The 27,074-nt window shown below is 53.9% G+C and overlaps 1 protein-coding gene across 2 annotated transcripts in view; it reads left to right on the top strand.

Annotated features, from left to right (window-relative positions):
• The window catches only part of heatr5a (HEAT repeat containing 5a), a 29,083-nt gene that overhangs the window by 173 nt on the left and 1,836 nt on the right, over positions 1-27,074 (top strand). The window contains exons 2-41 of one of the 2 annotated variants that reach the window (XM_030356379.1): positions 518-717; positions 860-1,071; positions 1,550-1,658; positions 4,504-4,653; positions 5,089-5,260; positions 5,722-5,882; positions 6,332-6,581; positions 6,779-6,901; positions 7,415-7,665; positions 8,150-8,261; positions 8,757-8,909; positions 9,203-9,302; positions 9,504-9,613; positions 10,308-10,477; positions 10,598-10,761; positions 11,804-11,909; positions 12,142-12,332; positions 12,706-12,865; positions 13,076-13,271; positions 14,506-14,675; positions 15,180-15,206; positions 15,478-15,622; positions 16,670-16,852; positions 17,169-17,384; positions 17,616-17,794; positions 17,912-17,980; positions 18,172-18,351; positions 18,437-18,647; positions 19,378-19,482; positions 20,887-21,021; positions 22,192-22,319; positions 22,858-23,005; positions 23,535-23,708; positions 24,137-24,247; positions 24,404-24,487; positions 24,569-24,703; positions 25,448-25,599; positions 25,806-25,913; positions 26,138-26,240; positions 26,382-26,535. In XM_030356379.1, the coding sequence (XP_030212239.1) occupies positions 592-717; positions 860-1,071; positions 1,550-1,658; positions 4,504-4,653; positions 5,089-5,260; positions 5,722-5,882; positions 6,332-6,581; positions 6,779-6,901; positions 7,415-7,665; positions 8,150-8,261; positions 8,757-8,909; positions 9,203-9,302; positions 9,504-9,613; positions 10,308-10,477; positions 10,598-10,761; positions 11,804-11,909; positions 12,142-12,332; positions 12,706-12,865; positions 13,076-13,271; positions 14,506-14,675; positions 15,180-15,206; positions 15,478-15,622; positions 16,670-16,852; positions 17,169-17,384; positions 17,616-17,794; positions 17,912-17,980; positions 18,172-18,351; positions 18,437-18,647; positions 19,378-19,482; positions 20,887-21,021; positions 22,192-22,319; positions 22,858-23,005; positions 23,535-23,708; positions 24,137-24,247; positions 24,404-24,487; positions 24,569-24,703; positions 25,448-25,599; positions 25,806-25,913; positions 26,138-26,240; positions 26,382-26,535 (5,933 nt within the window). In that variant the 5' untranslated portion in view covers positions 518-591. The remainder of the gene's footprint in view (positions 1-517; positions 718-859; positions 1,072-1,549; positions 1,659-4,503; positions 4,654-5,088; positions 5,261-5,721; positions 5,883-6,331; positions 6,582-6,778; positions 6,902-7,414; positions 7,666-8,149; positions 8,262-8,756; positions 8,910-9,202; positions 9,303-9,503; positions 9,614-10,307; positions 10,478-10,597; positions 10,762-11,803; positions 11,910-12,141; positions 12,333-12,705; positions 12,866-13,075; positions 13,272-14,505; positions 14,676-15,179; positions 15,207-15,477; positions 15,623-16,669; positions 16,853-17,168; positions 17,385-17,615; positions 17,795-17,911; positions 17,981-18,171; positions 18,352-18,436; positions 18,648-19,377; positions 19,483-20,886; positions 21,022-22,191; positions 22,320-22,857; positions 23,006-23,534; positions 23,709-24,136; positions 24,248-24,403; positions 24,488-24,568; positions 24,704-25,447; positions 25,600-25,805; positions 25,914-26,137; positions 26,241-26,381; positions 26,536-27,074) is intronic. The other variant, XM_030356381.1, reaches the window with a different exon arrangement.

A 27,074-nucleotide genomic window follows, 5' to 3' on the forward strand; every position in this document is an offset into this window, starting at 1 on the left:
AATTGGTCTGATTCTATCTACTTTATTGGTCTGCTGTGTGATCTCATAGCTTAGCTCTGAAAAACAAGTTCTAAACTCACTGAACCTTTAACCAGTTTTAATTTAGTGTGACAACTAAATGGGTTTATAATATATTTGATCAGCGTAGAGAATAGAGGTGTGTGTGTGTGTGTGTGTGTGTGTGTGTGTGTGTGTGTGTGTGTGTGTGTGTGTGTGTGTGTGTGTGTGTGTGTGAGTGAGTGAGTGAGTGAGTGAGTGAGTGAGTGAGTGAGTGAGTGAGTGAGTGAGTGAGTGAGTGAGTGAGTGAGTGAGTGAGTGAGTGAGAGAGAGAGAGAGAGAGAGAGAGAGAGAGAGAGAGAGAGAGAGAGAGAGAGAGAGAGAGAGAGAGAGAGAGAGAGAGAGAGAGAGAGAGAGAGAGAGGCGGATCTATTTCTAGATACTGAATGATTCATTAGCTGGTAGTCAGTCTTCAGGTCATTGTTATAAACCTCCCTCTCCTCTCCTCTCTTCGCCCAAGGAGGTTCAGAATAATGACCTACAGCAGAAGAGTTTCCCCATAAGAGGAGACTGGAGCAGGGAGGAGGACAGAGGATGGAGCAGGACCACAGCCTCCTGCTGGATGAGGAGGCGTGCGCCCTCCTGGGGGTGCCCCAGAGGTCAGAGGTCGTCTTCCAGTGGCTGACCAACCTGAAGCACCTCCTGCCTGCTACAACCCGGGTGAGACTCTCATAACCTGTCTCTCTCTATGACCTGTCTGTCTCTATGACCAGTTTGTCTATGACCTGTCTCTCTACATAACCTGTCTCTCTATAACCTGTCTCTCTCTCTCTCTCTCTCTCTCTCTAACCTCTCTCTCCAGGTGGAGGTGAAGGCGAACCAGGTGCGTCTGGTGAACCAGCTCCAGGGGGTTCTGACCGGCTCCCCTGGCCCGCCCACCCGCTGCCTATTGGCCCACTGCCTGGCCCTGCTGTACCGCCTGGGAGACCCCCTCTCAGCCGGCCAATCGGTGGACATGTGCAACGCCATCATCCGCAGCAAGGACGACGCCCCCTCCAGCCTCCCCACCAGACTGTGAGACAGGCAGACAGACTTTAACACAGACAGACAGACAGATAGATGTTGACACAGACAGATAGACTTTAACCAAGACAGTCTGACAGACAGATAGACTTTAACCCAGACAGACTGACAGACAGATAGACTTTAACCCAGACAGACAGGCATCAGACAGACTTTACAAAGACAGACAGACTTTAATATGGACAGAGGGACAGGCAGACAGACTTGAAACAGACAGACAGACTGTAACATAGACGGACGGTCTTTAACACAGACAGACAGACTCATACACAGACGACATACAAAAATAATTTCTGAGTGTCCCACACGGACGCTCAGAAATGGCACTACTTCTAAACTTGAAAACGTGTGTGTGTGTGTGTGTGTGTGTGTGTGTGTGTGTGTGTGTGTGTGTGTGTGTGTGTGTGTGTGTGTGTGTGTGTGTGTGTGTGTGTGTGTGTGTGTGTGTGTGTGTGTGTGTGTGTGTCAGTGCGGCGATAGCCTGTCTGGGCTCTCTGTATGAGCAGCTGGGCCGGACGTTGCTCCACTCCTTTAAAGACTCGCTGGTCAACCTGCTGAAGGCCTTCAGGAATGCTGAGGTACGATCCCATACCCTGCTGGGTTCTAGTCCCGGATCTCATACCCTGCTGGGTTCCAGTCCCAGGGCCGGTTCTCTCTCTAACGTGCGTTGGGTTCCAGTCCCAGGGCCGGTTCTCTCTCTAACGTGTGTTGGGTTCCAGTCCCATCAGGGCCGGTTCTCTCTCTAACGTGTGTTGGGTTCCAGTCCCAGGGCTGGTTCTCTCTAACGTGTGTTGGTTTCCAGTCCCAGGGCTGGTTCTCTCTAACGTGTGTTGGGTTCCAGTCCCATCAGGTCCGGTTCTCTCTCTAACGTGTGTTGGTTTCCAGTCCCAGGGCTGGTTCTCTCTAACGTGTGTTGGGTTCCAGTCCCATCAGGGCCGGTTCTCTCTCTAACGTGTGTTGGGTTCCAGTCCCAGGGCTGGTTCTCTCTAACGTGTGTTGGGTTCCAGTCCCAGGGCCGGTTCTCTCTCTAACGTGCGTTGGGTTCCAGTCCCATCAGGGCCGGTTCTCTCTCTAACGTGTGTTGGGTTCCAGTCCCAGGGCTGGTTCTCTCTAACGTGCGTTGGGTTCCAGTCCCATCAGGGCCGGTTCTCTCTCTAACGTGTGTTGGGTTCCAGTCCCAGGGCTGGTTCTCTCTCTAATGTGTGTTGGGTTCCAGTCCCAGGGCTGGTTCTCTCTAATGTGTGTTGGGTTCCAGTCCCAGGGCTGGTTCTCTCTAACGTGTGTTGGGTTCCAGTCCCAGGGCCGGTTCTCTCTCTAACGTGCGTTGGGTTCCAGTCCCATCAGGGCTGGTTCTCTCTCTAACGTGCGTTGGGTTCCAGTCCCAGGGCTGGTTCTCTCTAACGTGTGTTGGGTTCCAGTCCCAGGGCTGGTTCTCTCTAACGTGTGTTGGGTTCCAGTCCCAGGGCTGGTTCTCTCTAACGTGTGTTGGTTTCCAGTCCCAGGGCTGGTTCTCTCTAACGTGTGTTGGGTTCCAGTCCCATCAGGTCCGGTTCTCTCTCTAACGTGTGTTGGTTTCCAGTCCCAGGGCTGGTTCTCTCTAACGTGTGTTGGGTTCCAGTCCCATCAGGGCCGGTTCTCTCTCTAACGTGTGTTGGGTTCCAGTCCCAGGGCTGGTTCTCTCTAACGTGTGTTGGGTTCCAGTCCCAGGGCTGGTTCTCTCTAACGTGTGTTGGGTTCCAGTCCCAGGGCTGGTTCTCTCTAACGTGTGTTGGGTTCCAGTCCCAGGGCAGGTTCTCTCTCTAACGTGTGTTGGGTTCCAGTCCCATCAGGGCCGGTTCTCTCTAACGTGTGTTGGGTTCCAGTCCCATCAGGGCCGGTTCTCTCTCTAACGTGTGTTGGGTTCCAGTCCCAGGGCTGGTTCTCTCTAACGTGTGTTGGGTTCCAGTCCCAGGGCCGGTTCTCTCTCTAACGTGCGTTGGGTTCCAGTCCCATCAGGGCTGGTTCTCTCTCTAACGTGCGTTGGGTTCCAGTCCCAGGGCTGGTTCTCTCTAACGTGTGTTGGGTTCCAGTCCCAGGGCTGGTTCTCTCTAACGTGTGTTGGGTTCCAGTCCCATCAGGGCCGGTTCTCTCTCTAACGTGTGTTGGGTTCCAGTCCCAGGGCTGGTTCTCTCTAACGTGCGTTGGGTTCCAGTCCCATCAGGGCCGGTTCTCTCTCTAACGTGCGTTGGGTTCCAGTCCCAGGGCTGGTTCTCTCTAACGTGCGTTGGGTTCCAGTCCCATCAGGGCCGGTTCTCTCTCTAACGTGCGTTGGGTTCCAGTCCCATCAGGGCCGGTTCTCTCTCTAACGTGTGTTGGGTTCCAGTCCCAGGGCCGGTTCTCTCTAACGTGTGTTGGGTTCCAGTCCCAGGGCTGGTTCTCTCTAACGTGTGTTGGGTTCCAGTCCCAGGGCTGGTTCTCTCTAACGTGTGTTGGGTTCCAGTCCCATCAGGGCCGGTTCTCTCTCTAACGTGTGTTGGGTTCCAGTCCCAGGGCTGGTTCTCTCTAACGTGTGTTGGGTTCCAGTCCCATCAGGGCCGGTTCTCTCTCTAACGTGTGTTGGGTTCCAGTCCCAGGGCCGGTTCTCTCTAACGTGTGTTGGGTTCCAGTCCCAGGGCTGGTTCTCTCTAACGTGTGTTGGGTTCCAGTCCCAGGGCTGGTTCTCTCTCTAATGTGTGTTGGGTTCCAGTCCCAGGGCTGGTTCTCTCTAATGTGTGTTGGGTTCCAGTCCCAGGGCCGGTTCTCTCTAACGTGTGTTGGGTTCCAGTCCCAGGGCTGGTTCTCTCTAACGTGTGTTGGGTTCCAGTCCCAGGGCCGGTTCTCTCTCTAACGTGTGTTGGGTTCCAGTCCCAGGGCTGGTTCTCTCTAACGTGTGTTGGGTTCCAGTCCCAGGGCCGGTTCTCTCTCTAACGTGTGTTGGGTTCCAGTCCCAGGGCTGGTTCTCTCTAACGTGTGTTGGGTTCCAGTCCCAGGGCTGGTTCTCTCTCTAACGTGTGTTGGGTTCCAGTCCCAGGGCCGGTTCTCTCTAACGTGCGTTGGGTTCCAGTCCCATCAGGGCCGGTTCTCTCTCTAACGTGCGTTGGGTTCCAGTCCCATCAGGGCCGGTTCTCTCTCTAACGTGTGTTGGGTTCCAGTCCCAGGGCCGGTTCTCTCTCTAACGTGCGTTGGGTTCCAGTCCCATCAGGGCCGGTTCTCTCTCTAACGTGCGTTGGGTTCCAGTCCCATCAGGGCCGGTTCTCTCTCTAACGTGTGTTGGGTTCCAGTCCCAGGGCTGGTTCTCTCTAACGTGCGTTGGGTTCCAGTCCCAGGGCCGGTTCTCTCTCTAACGTGCGTTGGGTTCCAGTCCCATCAGGGCCGGTTCTCTCTCTAATGTGCGTTGGGTTCCAGTCCCAGGGCCGGTATGAGATCCTGCTGGCGGTGGAGCGGGCCCTGCGGGGGTTGGGTTCCGGCCCCTCGCCGTGCCACCGGGAGATCTACAAGGTGGCCCGGGCCTCCCTGACCGACCGCTCCCTGGGGGTCCGCTGGGCCGCTGCCATGGTAACCACAGCCCCCCCTGAGACCCCTGTGTGTGTGTGTGTGTGTGTGTGTGTGTGTGTGTGTGTGTGTGTGTGTGTGTGTGTGTGTGTGTGTGTGTGTGTGTGTGTGTGTGTGTGTGTGTGTGTGTGTGTGTGTGTGTGTGTCATTTTAGGATGTGTATATGTGTGTTATCGCAGGTGTCTGTAGGTATATGTATTGTGTATATTTGTCTGTGGTTATTGGTGTGTGTAGGTTTGTGTCATTGTAGGTATGGGTGTGTGTAGTTGTAGGTTGTATATTGTGTATAGGTGTGTATGTAGGTGTGTGTGTGTAGGTATGTATTGTGTAAAGGCGTGTGTAGTTGTATGTTATACATAAGTGTGTGTGTAGTTGTAGGTTGTATATATTGTGAACAGGTGTGTGTGTGTGTAGCTGAATGTGTGTCTTGTGTGCCAGTGTCTTTTAGAGCTGCAGCGCGAGGCCGTCTTCCTCTGGTCCTCTGAGCTGCACAACATGGCCACCCTCTGCTGCAGGGCCTTCCAGGGCTCCACCTATCAGGTGCGAGTGGGCGTGGCCAGACTGCTGGGCACCCTGCTGGCCGCCGCCCTCCAGCCACGGCAGCCAATCGGTACGCAGGACAGGGTCCTACCGGGGGAGACTATCCACATCCCTCAACACTGTGTTACATAGTACTCGCCACATGTAGGAGTACCGCTAATCACATCTGTTGCCATGGCAACGTACCATACCATAGTAGCTACACCGTAACCCTTCCAATATCCATGCCAGTGACTACATCAGTAACCATAGCAACATCCATACCAAAGTAACTACAGTAGAAACCATATCATCATCCATATCAGTCCCTGCATCAGTTACCATAGCAACATCCATACCATAGTAACTACACTAGAAACATGGCAACATCTTTACCGGTAACTACATCAGTAACCATAGCAACATCCATACTGTAGTTACTACACTAGAAACCATAGTAAGATCCATACCATAGTAGCCGAACATAGCAATCCACCCCAGTGTGTGTCCATCCCAGTAACCATGACAACGCACCACACCTTACCCCTTCAGCGGCGGTGCAGCCGGGGGGGCGGGGCCGGACCCTGGAAGAGGTGATGGACGTGCTGACGGCCGGGTTCCTGAGGGGCGGGGCCAGCTTCCTGCGGGCCAGCGGAGACATGCTGAAGGGAACCAGCTCCGTGGGCAAGGACGTCCGCATGGGCGTGGCCCAGGTGAGTCGGCATGGCAACCACTCGGTTACCGTCATCCACACTGGTGCGTTGGCATAGCAACCACTCTGTTACCGTCATCCACACTGGTGAGTTGGCATAGCAACCACTCAGTTATCGTCATCCACACTGGTGCGTTGGCATAGCAACCATTCGGTTACCGTCTTCCACGCTGTTGCGTTGGCATAGCAACCATTCGGTTACCATCTTCCACACTGTTGCGTTGGCAGAGCAACGACACCTATCGTCGTCGTCATTGCGTCGGCATAGTAATGGTTTGTTCCTGAATCCTGGAACGCCAGACCTCCGAGTCGAAAGTCGAAGATCTCCCAGCTTTCTTGCGCCACGAGACCGGAAGTGACGTCAAACGTGCATCTCGGAGGGCTGGCGTCCGAGGATTCAGGAACACGCCGTAACCGCCCCCACCCCCCCCCCCGGCCACTCCCCTGCAGGCCTGCGTGGTGATGGTGTCCACCATGGGGAGCTCCTGGCTGGAGGGCAGCCTCCCCGGGCTGCTGGGCCTCCTGGCGCCGCTCGCCCACCAGCCCCGGGCCGCCCACAGCCCCGCCTCCTCGGCCTGCACCCGGGCCTGCCTCTCCTACATCCTGCGCTCCGTCCTGGGCCCGCTGCTGGGGGAGAAGGCCCTGGCCAACGCCGCCAGGCACGTCTGCCTGGCCGTGCACACGCACACAGCGGCACTGGGTGAGACCACGCATGCACGCACACCCGCACGCACGCACACACACACACACACACACACACACACACACACACACACACACACACACACACACACACACACACACACACACGCACACATACACACACACACAGACTCAGTTCCTCATTACGTGTGTGTGTGTGTGTGTGTGTGTGTGTGTGTGTGTGTGTGTGTGCAGACAGCGGTTCTCCAGAAGGGGTTCAGGGTCACATCATGCTGGAGTGCTATCTGCTGGAGCTGGCCCGGGTCCTCCGCAGCCTCGCCTCCACCGCAGCCCCCCTCATCACAGACCCCTGCACAGGTAACGCACCTGGTACACACACCTGGTACAGGTAGCACACCTGGTGCACGCACCTGGTACAGGTAACACAACTGGTACACACACCTGGTACAGGTAACACACCTGGTACACACACCTGGTATGCACACCTGTTACGCACACCTGGTACAGGTAACACACCGGTACACACACATGGTACAGGTAACGCACCTGGTACACTCACCTGGTACAGGTAACAGCTCCTGGTACACACACATGGTACAGGTAACGCACCTGGTACACTCACCTGGTACAGGTAAAACACCTGGTACACTCACCTGGTACACACACCTGGTAGACACACCTGGTACAGGTAACACACCTGGTACAAACACCTGGTACACACACCTGGTACACACACGCACCTGGTTTACACATCTGGAATACTGCAAGCAAACTGGGGTTTCCTGCATATGTGTGTGTGTGTGTGTGTGTGTGTGTGTGTGTGTGTGTGTGTGTGTGTGTGTGTGTGTGTGTGTGTGTGTGTGTGTGTAGCCCTCCTAGACACCGTGGCCTCCGTCCTACTCCACCCGGCGGCGTCGGCGCGACTGGCCGCCGCCTGGTGCCTCCGCAGCGTTGCCATGGCGATGCCCTCCCAGCGCTGCGTGCTGCTGGACAGGTGCGCCGAGCGCCTGGCAGCCCTGAAGTCGTCCCCGGAGGCCGTGTCCGGGTACAGTGCCGCTGTCGCCGCCCTGCTGGCCGGAGCCCAGCACTGCGCCCTGGGCCTTCCCCACAGCAAGGCCAAGGTACTGCATACCTGCCGTTACGCCTGGAGCTCACCTGTGACTCACCTGTAGCTCACCGTTAGCTCACCGTTAGCTCACTGTTAGCTCACCTCTAGCTCACCTGTGACTCACCTGTAGCTCACCTTTAACTAACCTGTAGCTCGTCTGTAGCTCACCGTTAGCTCACCGTTAGCTCACTGTTAGCTCACCTCTAGCTCACCTGTGACTCACCTATAGCTCATCTGTGTGACTCACCAGTGATTAACCTCTAGTTCACATGTAGCTCATCTGTGACTCACCACTAGCTCACCTAAAGCTCAGCACTAGCTTACCTTTAGCTCACCGCTGAATCACTTGTAGCCCACCTGTGGCTCACCTGTAGCTCAGCGGTGACTCACCTATAGCTTACCGATGAGTCACCGGTGACTCACCTGTAGCTCACCTGTAGCTCACCTCCTCATCTATTTGTATCCTGTCTTGCTTGTGTACAAATCGTGTGGTGCAGCTGGTCCTGGGCGTGGCCGAAGACCTCCTGCGCTCGGCCAATCAGAACAGTCGCCTCTCCCTGCAGAGGACTCAGGCTGGCTGGCTGCTGCTGTCTTCACTCTGCACCCTAGGTAGGTGGGGGTACACTACCCTGGGTTTAGAGGGTACACCACCCTGGGTATGAGAGGGTACACCACCCTGGGTTTAGAGGGTACACCACCCTAGGTAGGTGGGGGTACACCACCCTGGGTTTAGAGGGTACACCACCCTGAGTTTAGAGGGTACACCACCCTGGGTATGTGAGGGTACACCACCCTGGGTATGAGAGGGTACACCACCCTGGGTTTAGAGGGTACACCCCCCTGGGTAGGTGAGGGTACACCACCCTGGGTTTAGAGGGTACACCACCCTGTGTATGAGGGGGTACACCACCCTGGGTACGTGGGGGTCCAACCCCCTAGGTAGGTGGGGGTTCCCCCCCCTGGGTAGGTGGGGGTCCACCACCCTGGGCAGGTGGGGGTCCCCCCCCTGGGTAGGTGCCCCCCCCCCCCCCCCTGGGTACAGAGGCCGCCCCACTGTGCTCTGTCTACCCTGCGTGTGTTGACAGTCCTGTGGATCACCTCCAGGTGCGGCGGTGCTGGAGCACCACCTGGACCGCGTGCTGCTGCTGGTCAGGTGTGTGTTCCCCCCCTCCGTCAGGGAGCAGGACATGGAGCTGCACCGTGGGGACTGCTTCACCTGGCAGGTGACCCTAGAGGGCCGGGCCGGGGCGCTCTGCGGTCAGTATCTTCACCTGAAGCTCACCTGTAGCTCACCTGTAGCTCACCTGTAGCTCACCTGTAGCTCACCTGTAGCTCACCTGAAGCTCACCTGTAGCTCACCTGAAGCTCACCTTTAGCTCACCTGTAGCTCACCTTCGATCACCTGTAACTTTACTGCAGCTCACCTGTAGCTCGTGTGTGTGTGTGTGTGTGTGTGTGTGTGTGTGTGTGTGTGTGTGTGTGTGTGTGTGTGTGTGTGTGTGTGTGTGTGTGTGTGTGTGTGTGTGTGTGTGTGTGTGCGCGTCCTGCAGTGTTGAGGAGCCTGCTGCTGCACTGCAGGGAGCTGCTGACCGATGACATCATCTCCCGCCTGCTCACACCACTGGCCTGCGCCGTGGCGCTGCTCGCAAAGTCAGTGTGTGTGTCTGTGTGTTTACATGTTGTGTGTGTGTGTGTGTGTTAAATATGTTGTGTGTGCGAGTGTTTCTATATATGTGTGTGTGTGTGTGTGTGTGTCTGTGCGGGCGTGCGTGTTTATATATCTGTGTGTGCTTATTTGTGCGTTTATGTTGTGTGTACCTGTGTGTGTGTGTGTGTGTGTGTGTGTCCCAGGTGCTCCTCTCTGACCCGTTCCTACGGGCCCCCCCTCCGCCCCTGGGCGGTCCTGTACAGACTGAGGCTGTACCAGGTCCTGGCCCTGCTGCCCCCCCACACCTACCAAGGTAACCGTGACGACACAGACGACACAACCTAGCCTCAGAACACACTTCTGTCGGCTAGAGTGTTAGCGGTAACCCGGCATGTGAGGTCAGCGTTCTCCCTGGAGGTCATCATGGAGCTCCTCAGACCTACGGTGATGTCATAACAGGCCATGTTCTAATGTCATAACAGGACATGTTCTGAGGTCATAACAGGGCATGTTCTGGTGTCATAACAGGGCATGTTCTGGTGTCATAACAGGACATGTTCTGAGGTCATAACAGGGCATGTTCTGGTGTCATAACGGGGCATGTTCTGGTGTCATAACAGGGCATGTTCTGGTGTCATAACAGGGCATGTTCTGGTGTCATAACAGGGCATGTTCTGGTGTCATAACAGGGCATGTTCTGGTGTCATAACAGGGCATGTTCTGGTGTCATAACAGGGCATGTTCTGAGGTCATAACAGGACATGTTGTGATGTCATAACAGAAGACTTTGTGATGTCATAACAGGACATGTTGTGATGTCATAACAGAAGACTTTGTGATGTCATAACAGGGCATGTTGTGATATCAGACAGAACATGTTGTGATGTCATAACAGGAAATGTTGTGATATCATACAGAACATGTTGTGATGTCATAACAACATGTTCTGATGTCATAACAGGACATGTTGTGACGTCATAACGGAACCCGTGGCTCCTCTTCCTCAGAGAGCTACGGCGTGGTGATGAAGGAGCTGCTCAGCGACCTGTCCGGCCCGGAGAACGCCACCCAGCCGTGCTCCGACCTCACCCTGCTCCCCGCGCTCTGTCACCACGACGACCTGATGCTGCTGGGCCCCGCCTTCGGCCCCCTGGGCCGCGGCTCCATCGAGGAGAGGGTGGGTGACATCACATCCTGTCTCTGGTCCCTCCGTCGGTCTGCAGGGTTGAGTTCCGGTCTTTAGTAGAGGTTGGTTTGGTGTGGTCTGATGAGCTTCCTCTCGCCCCTCCCCTCTCAGCTCCATAGCAGCAGTGTGGGAGGCGGTAACCTTGAGAACGACCCCTTCTCTCTCTGCGATGGGGGGGAGGACTCCCCGGCCCCCCTCCCTCCGGCCGTGGCGCTGACAGCTGCCGCCGTCCAGCTGTTTGGAGAGCTGTTCCCCCAGGTCATCACCGCGCACAGGTAACCCACTAACTAGGTCATCACCGCCCACAGGTAACCCACTAACTAGGTCATCACCGCGCACAGGTAACCCACTAACTAGGTCATCACCGTGCACAGGTAACCCACTAACTAGGTCATCAACGCGCACAGGTACCCCACTAACTAGGTCATCACCGCCCACAGGTAACCCACTAACTAGGTCATCACCGCGCACAGGTAACCCACTAACTAGGTCATCACCGCCCACAGGTAACCCACTAACTAGGTCATCACCGCGCACAGGTAACCCACTAACTAGGTCATCACAGGTAACCCACTAACCAGGTCATCACCGCGCACAGGTAACCCACTAACTAGGTCATCACCGCGCACAGGTACCCCACTAACTAGTTCATCACAGGTTACCCACTAACTAGGTCATCACCGCCCACAGGTACCCCACTAACTAGGTCATCACCGCGCACAGGTACCCCACTAACTAGGTCATCTCCGCGCACAGGTAACCCACTAACTAGGTCATCACCGCGCACAGGTAACCCACTAACTAGGTCATCACCGCGCACAGGTAACCCACTAACTAGGTCATCACCGCGCTCAGGTAAACCACTAACTAGGTCATCACAGGTTACCCACTAACTAGGTCATCACAGGTAACTCACTAACTACGTCATCACCTGTAACTCACTAACTATTAGGTCAGCATGGCTCACAGGTAGCTCTCTAACTAGGTCCTCACCGGGAACTCACTAACTAGGTCATCACCCCTCATAGGTAACTAACTAGCTAGGTCATCACCGCCCACAGGTAACCCAGTAACTAGGTCATAAGTGGTAGCTCACTCACTAGGTCATCAGCGGTCACAGGTAACTCACTAGCTAGGTCATCACGGGTAACTCACTAACTAGGTCATCACGGGTAACTCACTAACTAGGTCATCACCGCACACAGGTAACTCACTAACTAGGTCATCACTGCGCACAATGGTAACTAAGTTACTAACCGGCTTGCTAGCCAGATAACCTGCGGGGTTAACCAACCCGTGTTCTGTCCCTCCTCCCAGGCTGCAGATCCTGGAGCAGTTCTCGCGCTCGCTGAGCCAGCTGAAGGGACAGAAGCAGCAGACGGTCCAGACCCACGTGTGTGCCGCCCTCTGCAGCCTGCTGAAGGTACTGCACCACGTGTGTGTCTAAGGGAACACACCCGGCTGCACTCTAGTCAGGTGATCCCTGCCTGTTTAGGCCGCTGACCCCGTTCTAAGACGACGTGTGTTTGCGCATCGTGGACCGTTGTACGGGACCTTAAACCCGACTCATTTGATCATCAAACACCCTTAGCCTCTTGTGGTCCCCTGAGGCGACGCTGTGTGATACCGGACGCTGCCTTCGTCCCTCTCCCCAGCACCTGGGCAGCAGCGGCCTCAGCCTGGGGCCGGAGGAGCTGCGGGCCCCAGCGCTGGCCCTCTTGGTCGGGGCTCTGGAGAACTCGAGTCCCCTGCTGCGCTGTGCGGCCGCCGAGGGCCTGGCCCGACTGGTGCAGGCCGTCAACGACCCTGGGTTCACACACACACTGTCTGTGGCCTGTCTGGAGAGGTACACACTGACCACTACACACTACACACACACACACTGTCTGTAGTCTGTCTGGAGAGGTACACACTGACCACTACACACTACACACACACACACACACACTGTCTGTAGTCTGTCTGGAGAGGTACACACTGACCACTACACACTGCACACACACGCTGTCTGTAGTCTGTCTGGAGAGGTACACACACACACACACACACACACACACACACACACACACACACACACACACACACACACACTGTCTTTAGTCTGTTTGTCTGGAGAGTTACACACTGACCACTACACACTACACACACTGTCTGTATGGTTGTGCTCTACTGGGTGTGCAGTACTGGGTGTACTGGTTTATTGTACTGGTGTGCTGCAGGCTGCGGTCAGGGAGGGATGCGGTGGCGCGGAGCGGCCACGCCCTGGCCGTGGGGGCGCTGTACCGCTACGTGGGCGGAGTCCAATCGCCCCAACACCTCACTTCCTGTCTGGGGGTCCTCAACACCCTGGCCCAGGACACCAGCTCACCTGAGCTCCAGGTACACACACACACACACACACACACACACACACACACACACACACACACACACACACACACACACACACACACACACACACACACACACACACACACACACACACACACAGCTCTCAGTAATAAGTGTAACTAATAATTGAATTGTACTTTCTATCGATTTTTTTATCAATTACATCTGGTGTGTGTGTTTGTGTGTGTGTGTGTGTAGACGTGGTGTGTGTACGGTGTGTGTGTCCTCCTAGACGTGCCCAGCGGGGGGGGCGTGTGTGTGTCGGTGTGTGAGCCGTCGGTCGGCCTCCTGGTGCAGCTGCTGCTCTCCTCCCCCCCCTCCCCCCCCGGCCTGCCCCACGCCCTCGGACGCCTTCTGCACGCGCTCACTAGCGCCCTGGGACCCGAGCTACAGAGTCAGCACTCACTCACTCACTCACTCACTCACTCACTCACTCACTCACTCACTCACTGAGACACTCACTCACTCACTCACTCACTCACTCACTCACTCACTCACTCACTCACTCACTCACTCACTGAGTCACTCACTCACTCACTCACTCACTCACTCACTCACTCACTCACTCACTGAGTCACTCACTCACTCACTTACTCACTCACTCACTCACTCACTCACTGAGTCACTCACTCACTCACTCACTCACTCACTCACTCACTCACTCACTCACTCACTCACTCACTCACTCACTCACTCACTCACTCACACACTCACGCACTCACTCACTCACTCACTCACTGAGACACTCACTCACTCACACACTCACTCACTCACTCACTCACTCACACACTCACTCACTCACTCACTCACTCACTCACTCACTCACTCACTCACTCACACACTCATACAGTCTCACTCACTCACTCACTCACTCAATGAGACACTCACTCACTCACTCACTCACTCACTCACTCACTCACTCACTCACTCACTCACTCACTCACTCACTCACTCACACAATCATACACTCACTCACTCAATCACACTGCCAAACACACGCACACATTCTTCTTCTTCTTCCCAAATGTATTAGTTAATATTAGTGCTGTCAAGCGATTAAAATATTTAATCGCGATTAATCGCATTAATGTCATAGCTAACTCACAATTAATCGCGATTCTTTTTTCTATGCTAAATATCCCTTGATTTCTTTGTCCCATTAATTTTTCTCATTTTAATGCTCTTATCAACATGGAGAAGTGCATCGGCTTGCCTTGTGTAAATGTTTTTTTATTGATAACAACATTGGCATATACTGATCAAAACAGGACGATCCAAAAAAAAGCCTATAGTGCAATTAAACGATGAACATACAAAGATACTGCCTTGAACAAAGCAGTCAGACTACTGCTTCTTTGTTTTGCGCCCCAAAAAAAAAAGAAGAAAAAGAATTGCGTCAATCGCACGCTAAAAAAATTAACGCCGTTAAAATTGGTTTGCGTTAACACCGTTAACGCGTTTAACTGACAGCACTAGTTAATATACATATTTTTTCATCATTAACCTAAGTGTGTGTGTGTGTGTGTGTGTGTGTGTGTGTGTGTGTGTGTGATTGTGTGTGTGTGTGTGTGTGTGTGTGTGTGTGTGTGTGTGTGTGTGTGTGTGTGTGTGTGTGTGTGTGTGTGTAGGTGCGCGGCCTGCGGTGTCCGTGCTGCGGGCCAGCTGTGTGTTGGCGTGCTGGATGCTGCAGACCAGCCCGGACCCCCTGGTCCAGTCCCAGCTGGTCTCCTGCCTCCAGAACCTCTACCTGTTCTGCCCCGCCCACATCCACCTGGAGCGCCTGGTACCGCTGCTCTGTGTGAGTACTACAGTACTACTACTAATACTACTAATACTACAATCCACCTGTCCTCTATGTGAGTACCAGAGTACTACTACTAATACTAGAATCCACCTGTCCTCAGTGTGACACACTTTCTTTTGTGGGTTCATGTAAACAGACGAGTATTCATTAGTTTGTACCTTGACATGTTTCGACTACATCCTGCAGTCGGCTTCAGGAGCGTCAGCTGTTGCTGTGACGCCCATAGGGTCAGCTGATGTTATAGAGGACCAATTCACCCATAATGAATACTGTTGAAAGGTTCACAGAAAATAATCAAGTTAGACTAAATTAACCTTTTTGATTTATTACTAATACTACAATCCACCGGTCTTCTGTGTGAGTACCAGAGTACTACTAGTACTACTACTGATACTACTAATACTAAAATCCACCTGTCCGCTGTGTGAGTACTAGAGTACTACTATCACGCATCTCAGTGAGTACTAATACTTCCCATTTTTTTGTTTGCGTTTGCAGGAGATGCTGTTGGACAGCTCCGTGCTGGTAGGTCTGCCCTCAAATATAGATCTATAGATATAACGGTGTGTGTGTGTGTGTGTGTGTGTGTGTGTGTGTGTGTGTGTGTGTGTGTGTGTGTGTGTGTGTGTGTGTGTGTGTGTGTGTGTGTGTGTGCGTGTGGATATCCATCCTTTATGTACTGTCCCTTTCAATATTGAACCTACCTGCCAATTCTGAAGTTGTGTATAATTCAATCTAGTGTGTGTGTGTGTGTGTGTGTGTGTGTGTGTGTGTGTGTGTGCGTGTGCGTGTGCAGGTGGGTGTGTGCTGCTCCTACGTGTGTGTGCGTGGCTCGGTGCTGTCGTGTGTCAGGCAGCTGGCCCAGCGTGGGGCTCTGCAGGTGGCCCAGCACGCGGTGGGCCTGGTGAAGGAGCTGCACCGTAGGGACCACTCCCAGCTAGGTACACACACACCCTACACACGGCACTGGATGGGTCTATAGATCTATACTGTATATATCTATACTGTGCCCATCTATACTGTGTATATCTATCCTGTATATATCTATACTGTACAAATCCATACTGTATATATCTATACTGTGTATACATCAATTCTGTCTATATCTATGCTGTGTATATCTATCCTGTGTATATCTATAATGCTTATCTACACTGTATACATCTATCCTGTGTATATCTATGCTGTATACATCTATAGTGTGTATATCTATCCTGTGTAGATCTATGCTGTATACATCTACAGTGTGTATATCTATGCTGTGTATATCTATGCTGCATACTTCTATCCTGTGTATATCTATCCTGTGTATATCTATGATGTATACTTCTATCCTGTGTATATCTATGCTGTATACATCGATCCTGTGTAAATCTATCCTGTGTATATCTATACTGTGTATATCTATGCTGTATATATCTATCCTGCTAAATCTTAAATACTTTACCTTTATTTTACTAAAATACCTTTTTAACTTTCCCTTTATTTTCTATTTTTACCAGAAAAATACATGACATTTGCTGAATAATGAAGTTGTGTTTGAATTTGTTTGTTGTTTGTTGTTTGCCTTTGGTTCTGGGCTAGAGTCCTAGAATAATCACTGAATATTTGTTTGTTGTTTGTTGTTTGCCTTTGGTTCTGGGCTAGAGTCCTAGAATATTGTAATAGATTGTCCTTAAGGTCGGGTTGTGGTCCCGACTTGGGTTCCAGAGAGTCTGTTGATCTGATCTTAAATAACTTTCAATTTAATTTTCTCACTTTCTTAAATACATTGCACTTTCAATTTTACTTACTAAAAAGCCTTTTTAACTTTCTATTTTACTCATCTCTTTGCATATGTTTTCTTTTACTTATCTATTATTTTATTTTATTGTATAACAATGTTTATATGTGAAGCACTTTGAGTCTGCCTTGTGTATGAAAAGTGCTATATAAATAAAGTTGCCTTGCCTTGCCTTGCCTATCCTGTGTATCCATTCTGTCCCCAGAGCTGACCCTGAAGGAGGTGGGCCTGGAGGGGGCTCTGTTCCTGCTGCTGGACCAGGAGCAGGAGGAGGTGATCCGGAGGGACGTCCAGGAGACCCTGGTCCACCTCCTGGTCTCGGGGGTTCAGCGGGGGAGGCTGCTGCACTGGATCAAGCTCTGCAAGGACGTCCTGTCTGCCTCCTCCGGTCCGTCGCCGTGGTTACCCTCTTGCACCTTACAACCAACATGTTACACTGACATGTGTACACCTAACATGTTACATCCAGCATGTCCTCTACACGTGTGTCACCTCATGGGTCACTAGCGTGTTCCTCTCCATGAGTCACTAGCGTGTTCCTCTCCATGTGTCACTAGCGTGTTCCTCTACATGTGTCACTAGCGTGTTCCTCTCCATGTGTCACTAGCGTGTTCCTCTCCATGTGTCACTAGCGTGTTCCTCTCCATGTGTCACTAGCGTGTTCCTCTAGCGTGTTCTTAGCGTGTTCCTCCTCCCCCCCCCAGACTCGGGCGCGGTGGAGCCGGAGGAGGAGGGGGGGGACGACTGGGCGGTGTTCCGGGCGGTCCCGCAGGGGGCGGGGCCCTTCAGCGCCCTGGGCTGGCGGACGCGGGGCTTCGCCACGCGCTGCGTGGGCCGGCTGCTGGAGCTGAGCCAGAACGCCGGCCCCGCCCACTTCAACATCACCCTGGCTCAGGAGCTACGGCAGGTCCAGACCGAGGGTGAGACAGACAGACGGACAGACAGACAGACAGACAGACGGACTCACTCACTCACTCACTCACTCACTCACTCACTCACTCACTCACACTCTGTACTTCTACGGGTTGTAAGTGGCTTTGGAGATTTATATAGATGTATATACATCTATATAGATGGGTGTATCCATCTATATAGATGTATATAGATAGGTGTATGCATCCAGAGCGACCCTATCTGGCCGTGTGTTGCAGACTTCCTGGTGCTCCACCTGGGAGAGCTGGTGAGGATGTCCTTCATGGCGGCCACCGACTCCAGCGACGCGGTGCGTCTGTCCGGGCTCCAGGCCCTGCTGCTCATCATCAGGGCCTTCTCCTCCTCCCCGGAGCCCGAGTTCCCCGGACACAGCCTGCTGGAGCAGTACCAGGCCAACGTAGAATACCCACACAGACCAGACACTCGCACGCATGCAGAGCCTGTGAAGGTCCTCACAAGTACACTGAAGTGTGTGTGTGTGTGTGTGTGTGTGTGTGTGTGTGGGTGTGTGTAGGTCGGGGCGGCCCTCAGACCAGCCTTCTCAGTCGACGCCCCCCCTGATGTCACGGCGAAGGCCTGCCAGGTCTTCATCATCCTCATCATCATCACATTCTGTGTCAGCCTTTGACCTCTGACCCTGTGACCGCTGACCCTGTGACCGCTGACCCTGCGACTTCTGACCCTGTGACCGGTGACCTCTGACCCTGTGACCTCTGACCCTGTGACCTCAGACCCTGTGACCTCTGACCCGGTGACCTCTGACCCCGTCTGTAGGTGTGCAGCGCCTGGCTGTCCAGCGGGGTCGTCAGCGACCTGCGGGACCTGCGCCGCGTCCACCAGCTCCTCGTCTCCTCATTGGCCAAGCTCCAGGGGGGGCGGGACCGGCCCAGCCCGCTCTACAACGAGGCCGCCGTCACCATGGAGACACTGGCGGTGCTCCAGGCCTGGGCGGAGGTCAGCTCGGATCCCGGCGTCACGTGACCCTGGTTGCCGACGGTAACCGTGGCCTCCTGACCAGAGCTGTGTGCGTCCCCCCCAGGTGTACATCGTGGCGGTGCAGAGGCAGGGCGACGCCCCCGGGCCGGAGGACCCGACCAATGAGGACTCGGGGTCTGTGTCCGTGGGGGCGGACCTACTGGAGCTGGTCCAATCAGATCTCCCGACGCTGAGCCGGCTGTGGCTGGCAGCGCTGCAGGACCACTCCGCTCTGAGCCTCCCCCAGGAGGACGCAGCTCAGCTCCCCGCTGCCGGTAGGGGGGGGGCGTGTGACAGGGTGAAGGCTTGGATGGTGTGACGGGGTGGCTGTTGTGACGGGGTTAGTGTTGTGACAGGGTTAGTGTTGTGACAGGGTTAGTGTTGTGACAGGGTTAGTGTTGTGACGGGGTTAGTGTTGTGACGGGGTTAGTGTTGTGACGGGGTTAGTGTTGTGACGGGGTTAGTGTTGTGACGGGGTTAGTGTTGTGACGGGGTTAGTGTTGTGACGGGGTTAGTGTTGTGACAGGGTTAACGTTGTGACAGGGTTAACGTTGTGACAGGGTTAGTGTTGTGACAGGGTTATTGGTGTGACAGGGTTAGTGTTGTGACAGAGTTAGTGTTGTGACGGGGTTAGTGTTGTGACGGGGTTAGTGTTGTGACGGGGTTAGTGTTGTGACAGGGTTAGTGTTGTGACGGGGTTAGTGTTGTGACGGGGTTAGTGTTGTGACAGAGTTAGTGTTGTGACAGGGTTAGTGGTGTGACAGGGTTAGTGTTGTGACAGAGTTAGTGTTGTGACAGGGTTAGTGGTGTGACGGGGTTAGTGTTGTGACAGGGTTAGTGTTGTGACAGGGTTAGTGTTGTGACAGGGTTGACGTTGTGACAGGGTGAGTGTTGTGACAGGGTTAGTGTTGTGACGGGGTTAGTGTTGTGACGGGGTTAGTGTTGTGACGGGGCTAGTGTTGTGACGGGGTTAGTGTTGTGACAGGGTGAGTGTTGCGGTTGCAGGAGGAGTGTTCTTCACGGCGGAGACGAAGCAGCAGGCCAGGAGTCACTACACCTCCTGCTGGGCCCCCATCCTCCACGCCTCGGCCCTCTGGCTGCAGAGCACCGGTCAGCTGCCGTCCCACCCCACATACTCCTCATGTACTCCCCACATACTCCTCATGTACTCCCCACATACTCCTCATATACTCCCCACATACTCCCCACATACTCCTCATATACTCCCTACATACTCCCCACATACTCCCCACATACTCCTCATATACTCCCCACATACTCCCCACATACTCCTCATGTACTCCCTACATACTCCTCATATACTCCCCACATACTCCCCACATACTCCTCATATACTCCCCACATACTCCTCATATACTCCCCACATACTCCCCACATACTCCTCATATACTCCCCACATACTCCTCATATACTCCCCACATACTCCCCACATACTCCCCACATACTCCTCATATACTCCCCACATACTCCTCATGTACTCCCCACATACTCCCCACATACTCCTCATGTACTCCCCACATACTCCCCACATACTCCCCACACACTCCTCATGTACTCCCCACATACTCCTCATATACTCCCCACATACTCCTCATATACTCCCCACATACTCCTCTACATACTCCACTACATACTCCTCTAACTCCTGTATACTCCACTACATACTCCTCTAACTCCTGTATACTCCTCTACATACTCCTCTACATACTCCTCTAACTCCTGTATACTCCTCTACATACTCCTCTACATACTCCTCTAACTCCTGTATACTCCTCTACATACTCCTCTACATACTCCTCTAACTCCTGTATACTCCTCTACATACTCCTCTACATACTCCTCTAACTCCTGTATAATTCTCTACATACTCCTCGCTACTCTGCCTACTCCTCTATCTCCTCTACACTCCTCTGTACTCCTACTCCTCTCTACTCCTCTATCTCCTCTACACTCCTCTGTACTCCTACTCCTCTCTACTCCTCTATCTCCTCTACACTCCTCTGTACTCCTACTCCTCTCTACTCCTCTATCTCCTCTACACTCCTCTGTACTCCTACTCCTCTCTACTCCTCTATGTACCCCTGTATACGCCCTTCTAAATTACTCTGCTGAGATGAATAAAGTACATCTTATCTTATCTTCATCTTATACTCCTCGTACTCCTGTACATACTCCTCTATATACTCCTCTATACACCCCTACTCCTGTACATACTCCTCTATACTCCTCCTACTCCTGTACATATTCCTCTATACTCCTACCTGTACAACCCCTATATAGTCCTGTACATACTCCTATGCATGCTCCTCTATATACTCCTCTATACTCCTGTACATACTCCTCTACACTCCTCCTACTCCTGTATATACTCCTCTATACTCCTCCTACTCCTGTACAAACCCCTATACACTCCTGTAAATACTCCTCTATACTCCTTTATACTGCTAAAAGGTTAAAGGTAGTATAAAGTGTGTACTAATATTGGTGTTCCAGGTTTTGTGATGTCAGAGGAGGAGCCAGCCCACCTGTCTCGCCCGGCCACGCCCACCTCCATGGGTCAGAGGGACTCTGGGGGCGGAGCCAAGAGCCAGGAAGACATCGGCACGGACAGACTGAACCTCATCCTGGGTGAGGATGCAGTATATACTACGATATACAACGGGGGACCTAAATCCAGCGATCTGATTGGTTCCCAACTGTTGTATAATGAGCGTATACATAACTGCTATGACGCCCGATCATTTTGTGAAAGTTTGCATATCACTCCGCGCCTGGAAGTAGAAAGTTACAAAGTAAAACATATGTTGGATGATGGAGAGGGTGTAAATGTTGTTACTCCGGGAGTGAGCAAGGCGATGGAGAGACTAACGAAAGCTTAGGCACACGGCGAGTGAACTGCTCCATAGGATAAATTGCCGGCGAACCGCTCTAGCCGAGCCTTCTCTCGGAGGGACGCTAAAGTGTGTTGCATAGCGACCGTCGATGCATAGCGGCAGCCAGGAGGGACTACTTTTTTGTATTCTTTGATAAAACGGCTATTTTAACTTTCTTGGTTTCTTTTTAAATGTAGTGTGTCTACGACTTTCGTTTCGCCATAATAGTAACCGTTGTATAAAAGCAATAGATCACTTCAGTCAGTGGCATGTGCTCATTATACCACTGTGAAGGGGGTCGCCGGCCCTCCGCTCCGTGTCGGGGCCGGACAACGCCCCTTAACAGTGGTATAATGAGCACATACCACAGCCTGGCGGGATCTATTGCTTAAATATACAGCATTGTGTATTGTATATACATAAACTACTATATACAGCATAGTGTTTTACACCATAGTGTTATACACTACTATATACACCATAGTGTTATACACTTCTATATACACTATAGTGTTCTGTATTATTTTAGTATATGCTACACGTGAACCTCCTAAAATGGCGCAATTTGATTGGTTCGCTATCTCGGGATAACGGGCAATATCCCAGGATTGAGATCTCGAACTCAGGATATTGCGTGACGGTCGCCTCGTCACGTTAATAAAAACAAATACGCTGCTAATGAAAACTAATAAATAATAACAATTTTGGAGTGTTCGCGTGTAGTATATTCATTAACTTTTCAATATTCACTATTCACTGTACACTCTTCACTTCGCTTTCGGTGAATAATTGTTAAGTATTGTATAGTGTTATATGTAATATTAGAACAAGACCTCCAGATTATGGCTGGTAACCTGTACAGTAGTAGGAAATATGTGTGTTCATCTGTGTGTGTGTGTGTGTGTGTGTGTGTGCGTGTGCGTAGGTGTTAGTGTGGCGTTCCTGTGCTCGCCCCATTCTGAGGACCAGATTGAGAACATCACTTCCTGTCTGTGGGCGCTGCAGGCTCTGCTCAGCGTGGGCTGGCCTCGCGCCAAAGTAGGAAACGACCAGGTAGCGGACCTCACCCGGTTACCATAGTTACACCTGATTACCATAGTTACCCGGTTACCTCACCTGGTTACCATAGTTGCCTGATTGCCTCACCTGGTGACCTCACCTGGTGGTTACCATGGTTACCTGGTAACCTCACCTGGTTACCATAGTTACCTGATTACCTCACCTGGTGACCTCACCTGGTGACCTCACCTGGTGACCTCACCTGGTTACCATAGTTCCCTGATTACCTCACCTGGTGACCTCACCTGGTTACCATAGTTACCTGATTACCTCACCTGGTGACCTCACCTGGTTACCATAGTTACCTGATTACCTCACCTGGTGACCTCACCTGGTGACTTCACCTGGTTACCACAGTTACCTGGTGACCTCACCTGGTGACCTCAGCTGGTGACCTCACCTGGTTACCACCCTAACTCCACCTGGTTGGCTGACTGTGTGTGTGTGTGTGTGTGTGTGTGTGTGTGTGTGTGTGTGTGTGTGTGTGTGTGTGTGTGTGTGTGTGTGTGTGTGTGTGTGTGTGTGAGAGCAGGTGCTCAGCGTGGAGCTGGTGAGTGTGCTCCACCGCGTCATGGTGACCAGGGAGGGGGCGGAGCTCCAGCCGGCCGTGCTCCAGCTGGTCCAGCAGATTGTCCGCGCCGCGCAGGAACACGTCCGCGAGAAACGCTACAGCGCCGAGGGTACGCTGGTCAACTAGTCAACTAACCCGCCTACTAACCCACCTAGTCTAGAGCACGACTGACTAACAGTTTAGTTCACTACTAACTAACCTAGCCTAGAGCACTACTGACTCACCTAGTCAACCAGAGGGAGGGAGGAGAGAAGGAGGGAGGGAGGGGCCAGAGAGAGAGGGAGGCAGGGTGAAGAGAGGGAGAGGGAGGGAGGGAGAAAGAGAGGGAGGGAGGGAGAAGGAGGGAGGGAGAAGGAGGGAGGGAGAGAGGGAGCAGAGAAGGAGGGAGGGAGTAGAGAAGGAGGGAGGGAGGGAGAAGGAGGGAGGGAGGGAGGAGGAGGGAGGGAGAAGGAGGGAGGGAGAGAGGGAGCAGAGAAGGAGGGAGGGAGTAGAGAAGGAGGGAGGGAGGGAGAAGGAGGGAGGGAGGGAGGAGAGAGGGAGGAGTGAGCGAGGTGATGATGGTTGTTGTGGGGGTAACGATGATGATGATGATGGTGGTGGTGATTGACGTCGGGGGGCTGTCCCTCTCCCTCCCCCAGTGGACGACGGCGCCTGTGAGAAGGAGAACCTTCCGGAGTTCGGGGAGGGGCGGGACACGGGGGGGCTGGTCCCGGGCCGCTCCCTGGTCCTGGCCGCCCTGGAGCTCTGCCTCCACGTCCTGCTGCGCAAGATCCCCCGCCTCAGCCCCGCCCTCACCGGGACCCCCGCCGCAGGTAGGCCCCGCCCCCGCAGGTAGGCCCCGCCCTCACCGGGACCCCCGCCGCAGGTAGGCCCCGCCCCCGCAGGTAGGCCCCAGCCTCACCGGGAACCCCGCCGCAGGTAGGCCCCGCCCCCGCAGGTAGGCCCCGCCCTCACCTGAACCTCCCCCGCAGGTAGGCCCCCTCCCCCGCCTCAACCCCGCCCACACCGGGACCTCCGCTGCATGTAGGCCCCTCCCCACATTTAGCCCCCGCCCCCGCAGGTAGGCCCCACCCCTTCAGGTAGGCCCCTCCCCCGCAGGTAGGCCCCTCCCCCGCAGGTAGGCCCCTCCCACTGGAACTGCCTTGAACTGGGCAGCTCCCAGTATAACACTGGGTTGTACTGCGCAGCTCCCAGTAGACCCAGGCCGTGCTGGTTACTGTGCTGTGTGTAATGTGTGTAGGGGGTCCCGGGGGTCCCGGGGGCCCGCTGGTTCTGAGCGGTGAGGACTGGCTCCTGGTGGCCTCAGCCCTGGACATCCTGTCTCACCTCCCGTCTATCTGCTCCCCTGAGGGTGAGACAGACACACACACACACACACACACACACACACACACACACACACACACACACACACACACACACACACACACACACACACACACACACACACACACACACACGTGTAAGCAGACTCTCTCTCTCTCTCTGTTCCTCTCTCTCTCTCTAGGAAGTGTTTCAGTCCTTCCGTCTCTCCTCTTCCTGTTGCTGGGTGTCCTTCGGGAGCTGCTGCTGCAGCCCAACATAAACACTGGTACACACACACACACACGCACACACACTATCTTCCTAGTGCTCCCCAGACCTCCTAACTGTGTGTGTGCTCGTGTGACAGCCCCCCAGCAGAGGGCACTGCAGGCTCTCCAGGGGGTGGTCTCCAGCCCGTTGGGTCGTCAGGAGAAGAGCCGGGGGGGCTGGACCCTCCTGCTGGGGGCCGCCCTGAACACGGTGCTGGACACCTGGGGGAACGGTACTCTCTCTCTCTCTCTCTCTCTCTCTGTCTCTGTCTCTGTCTCTGTCTCTCTCTCTCTCTCTCTCTCTCTCTCTCTCTCTCTCTCTGTCTCTCTGTCTCTCTCTGTCTCTCTCTCGTTCTCTCTGTCTCTCTCTCTCTCTCTCTCTCGCTCAACATTACACCAAACACACCTGCAGCAGTCCCCCACTAGGTGGCAGTGCAGGCTCAGTAATGAGCATTAAAGACGGGTCTGGTGACGACCCCATAGGATGGTGGCTAAGGACGGACATGACTTAACAAAATATACCGGAAATACAGATTTGTACTTTAAACAAACCGAAAGGTCACTTTAAGTTCAGAGTTGCTACAGTATGAACCCATTGCTTCGGTCTTAGATGCTACGCTATTAACTGCTACAGTGTGAGCACACTCTGAGCTGCATTTAGTCTAGTATGCTAAGACGGGGGTTTGTACTAAAAGCCATACGAGGACACACTAACAGGGGTTATCCAGTTAAGGGATGAACATGATTCTCTGTTTACATGAAGCACCGTAATCAGGTTCAACCAGGTGTTCAGGGTGCATGTCACACTCTGTCTGAGTGCCTTTGGATCTCTCTCTCTTTCTGAGTATCTATGGATCTCTCTCTCTCTCTGTGTGTCTGAGTATTTATTGATCTCTCTGTCTCTGTCTCTGTCTCTGTCTCTCTCTCTCTGTGTCTGAGTATCTATGGCCATCTCTCTCTCTCCATGTCTCTCCCAGCTGTGGACCAGGGAGCTGTGGACCAGGTGGGGGTTCTCCGGGTCCTGACTGTGTTCCTGGTCTCTGCTGGTCCTGAGGTGGTCCTGGTCCAGCCCGTCCTGGGCTCCTGCCTCAGAAGATACACACGAGCCCTGCACTCTAAGGACCCCCTGGTCAGTGCTGCGTGAGAGAGCCGGGGTCAGTTCTCAAGCAGTTGTCATCGAGAAGTCACTATTCCTCATCTCTCTCTCTCTCTCTCTCTCTCTCTCTCTCTCTCTCTCTCTCTCTCTCTCTCTCTCTCTCTCTCTCTCTCTCTCTCTCTCTCTCTCTCTCTCTCTCTCTCTCTCTCCCCCCCTCCCCCTCCCTCCCTCCCTCCCAGGTGGTGAGTGTGTGTCTCCAGATGTTGACCACTGTGTTCCAGACCCAGTCGGGTGTGGCGGCCCCCTACATTCGTACCCTGGGACCCCCCTTGCTCCGCTACCTGCAGGTACTGCGCCGTTGCTAAGCTACGCTGTATTGGACGGTTGCTATGCTTTGGAGACTGTTGCTGTGTAGTAGCTACTAGTGTAGTCATGTGGTTCTGTGGTTGTCCACCAGGGGGCGGAGCGGAGGCGTCCCCAGACGCCTCCGCTCCGGCCCCCTAGTGGACAACCACAGATGTCGCATCGGCCTAGTGCTGTGTAGTCATGTGGTTCTGTGGTTGTCCACCAGGGGGCGGAGCGGCGGCGTCCCCAGACCCCGGGGGAGCTGCAGGGGGTCCTGGAGGCTCTGCGGGCCATGGAGGCTCTGGTGTCAGCCTCCGACCCCACCAACCGTGAGTCCCTCGGCGCCCCCATCCTCCGCCACCTCCTAGAGCCCGCCCCAGAGCAGACCCTGGACCAGTGGTGCACTTTACATCACATCCTATACCGCTCCCTCGTTCACATCTGGCTCTGTGTGCTGATGTGGTCTCCAGGTCCCCAGCTCATGGCCGTCTTCCTCCCCATTCTCATCTCCTTCCTGATGGATGAAAACGCCCTCGGCTCCGCCCCTTCCGCATCGCGGGCGCTTCATGAGTCGGCGCTGAAGGACCTCATGCGCCTGGGGCCCCAGTCTCCATCCGTCTTCAGGTAACCTCTGGGGCAACAGTCCACCTGTCTTCAGGTAACCTCTGGGGCAACAGTCCACCTGTCTTCAGGTAACCTCTGGGGCAACAGTCCACCTGTCTTCAGGTATCGTCTGGGGCCACAGTCTGTCTTCAGTTAACGTCTGGGGCCCCAGTCTGTCTTCAGGTAACGTCTGGGGCCCCAGTCTGTCTTCAGGTAACGTTTGGGGCCAGTCCCCGGCTGTCGTCAGGTAACGTCTGAGAAGGCCCTAAAGAAGCCTCCTAGAACCCTCCAGGCGGCCATGTTGTGTGTCCTGTCTAAGGCGGCCATGTTGTGTGTCCTGTCTAATGCGGCCATGTTGTGTGTCCTGTCTAAGGCGGCCATGTTGTGTGTCCTGTCTAAGGCGGCCATGTTGTGTGTCCTGTCTAAGGCGGCCATGTTGTGTGTCCTGTCTAAGGCGGCCATGTTGTGTGTCCTGTCTAAGGCGGCCTTGTTGTGTGTCCTGTCTAAGCAGGCCATGTTGTGTGTCCTGTCTAAGGCGGCCATGTTGTGTGTCCAGTCTA

Source organism: Gadus morhua, chromosome 5, assembly GCF_902167405.1.
Source record: "Gadus morhua chromosome 5, gadMor3.0, whole genome shotgun sequence".
In the NCBI taxonomy this organism is placed as follows: domain Eukaryota; kingdom Metazoa; phylum Chordata; class Actinopteri; order Gadiformes; family Gadidae; genus Gadus; species Gadus morhua.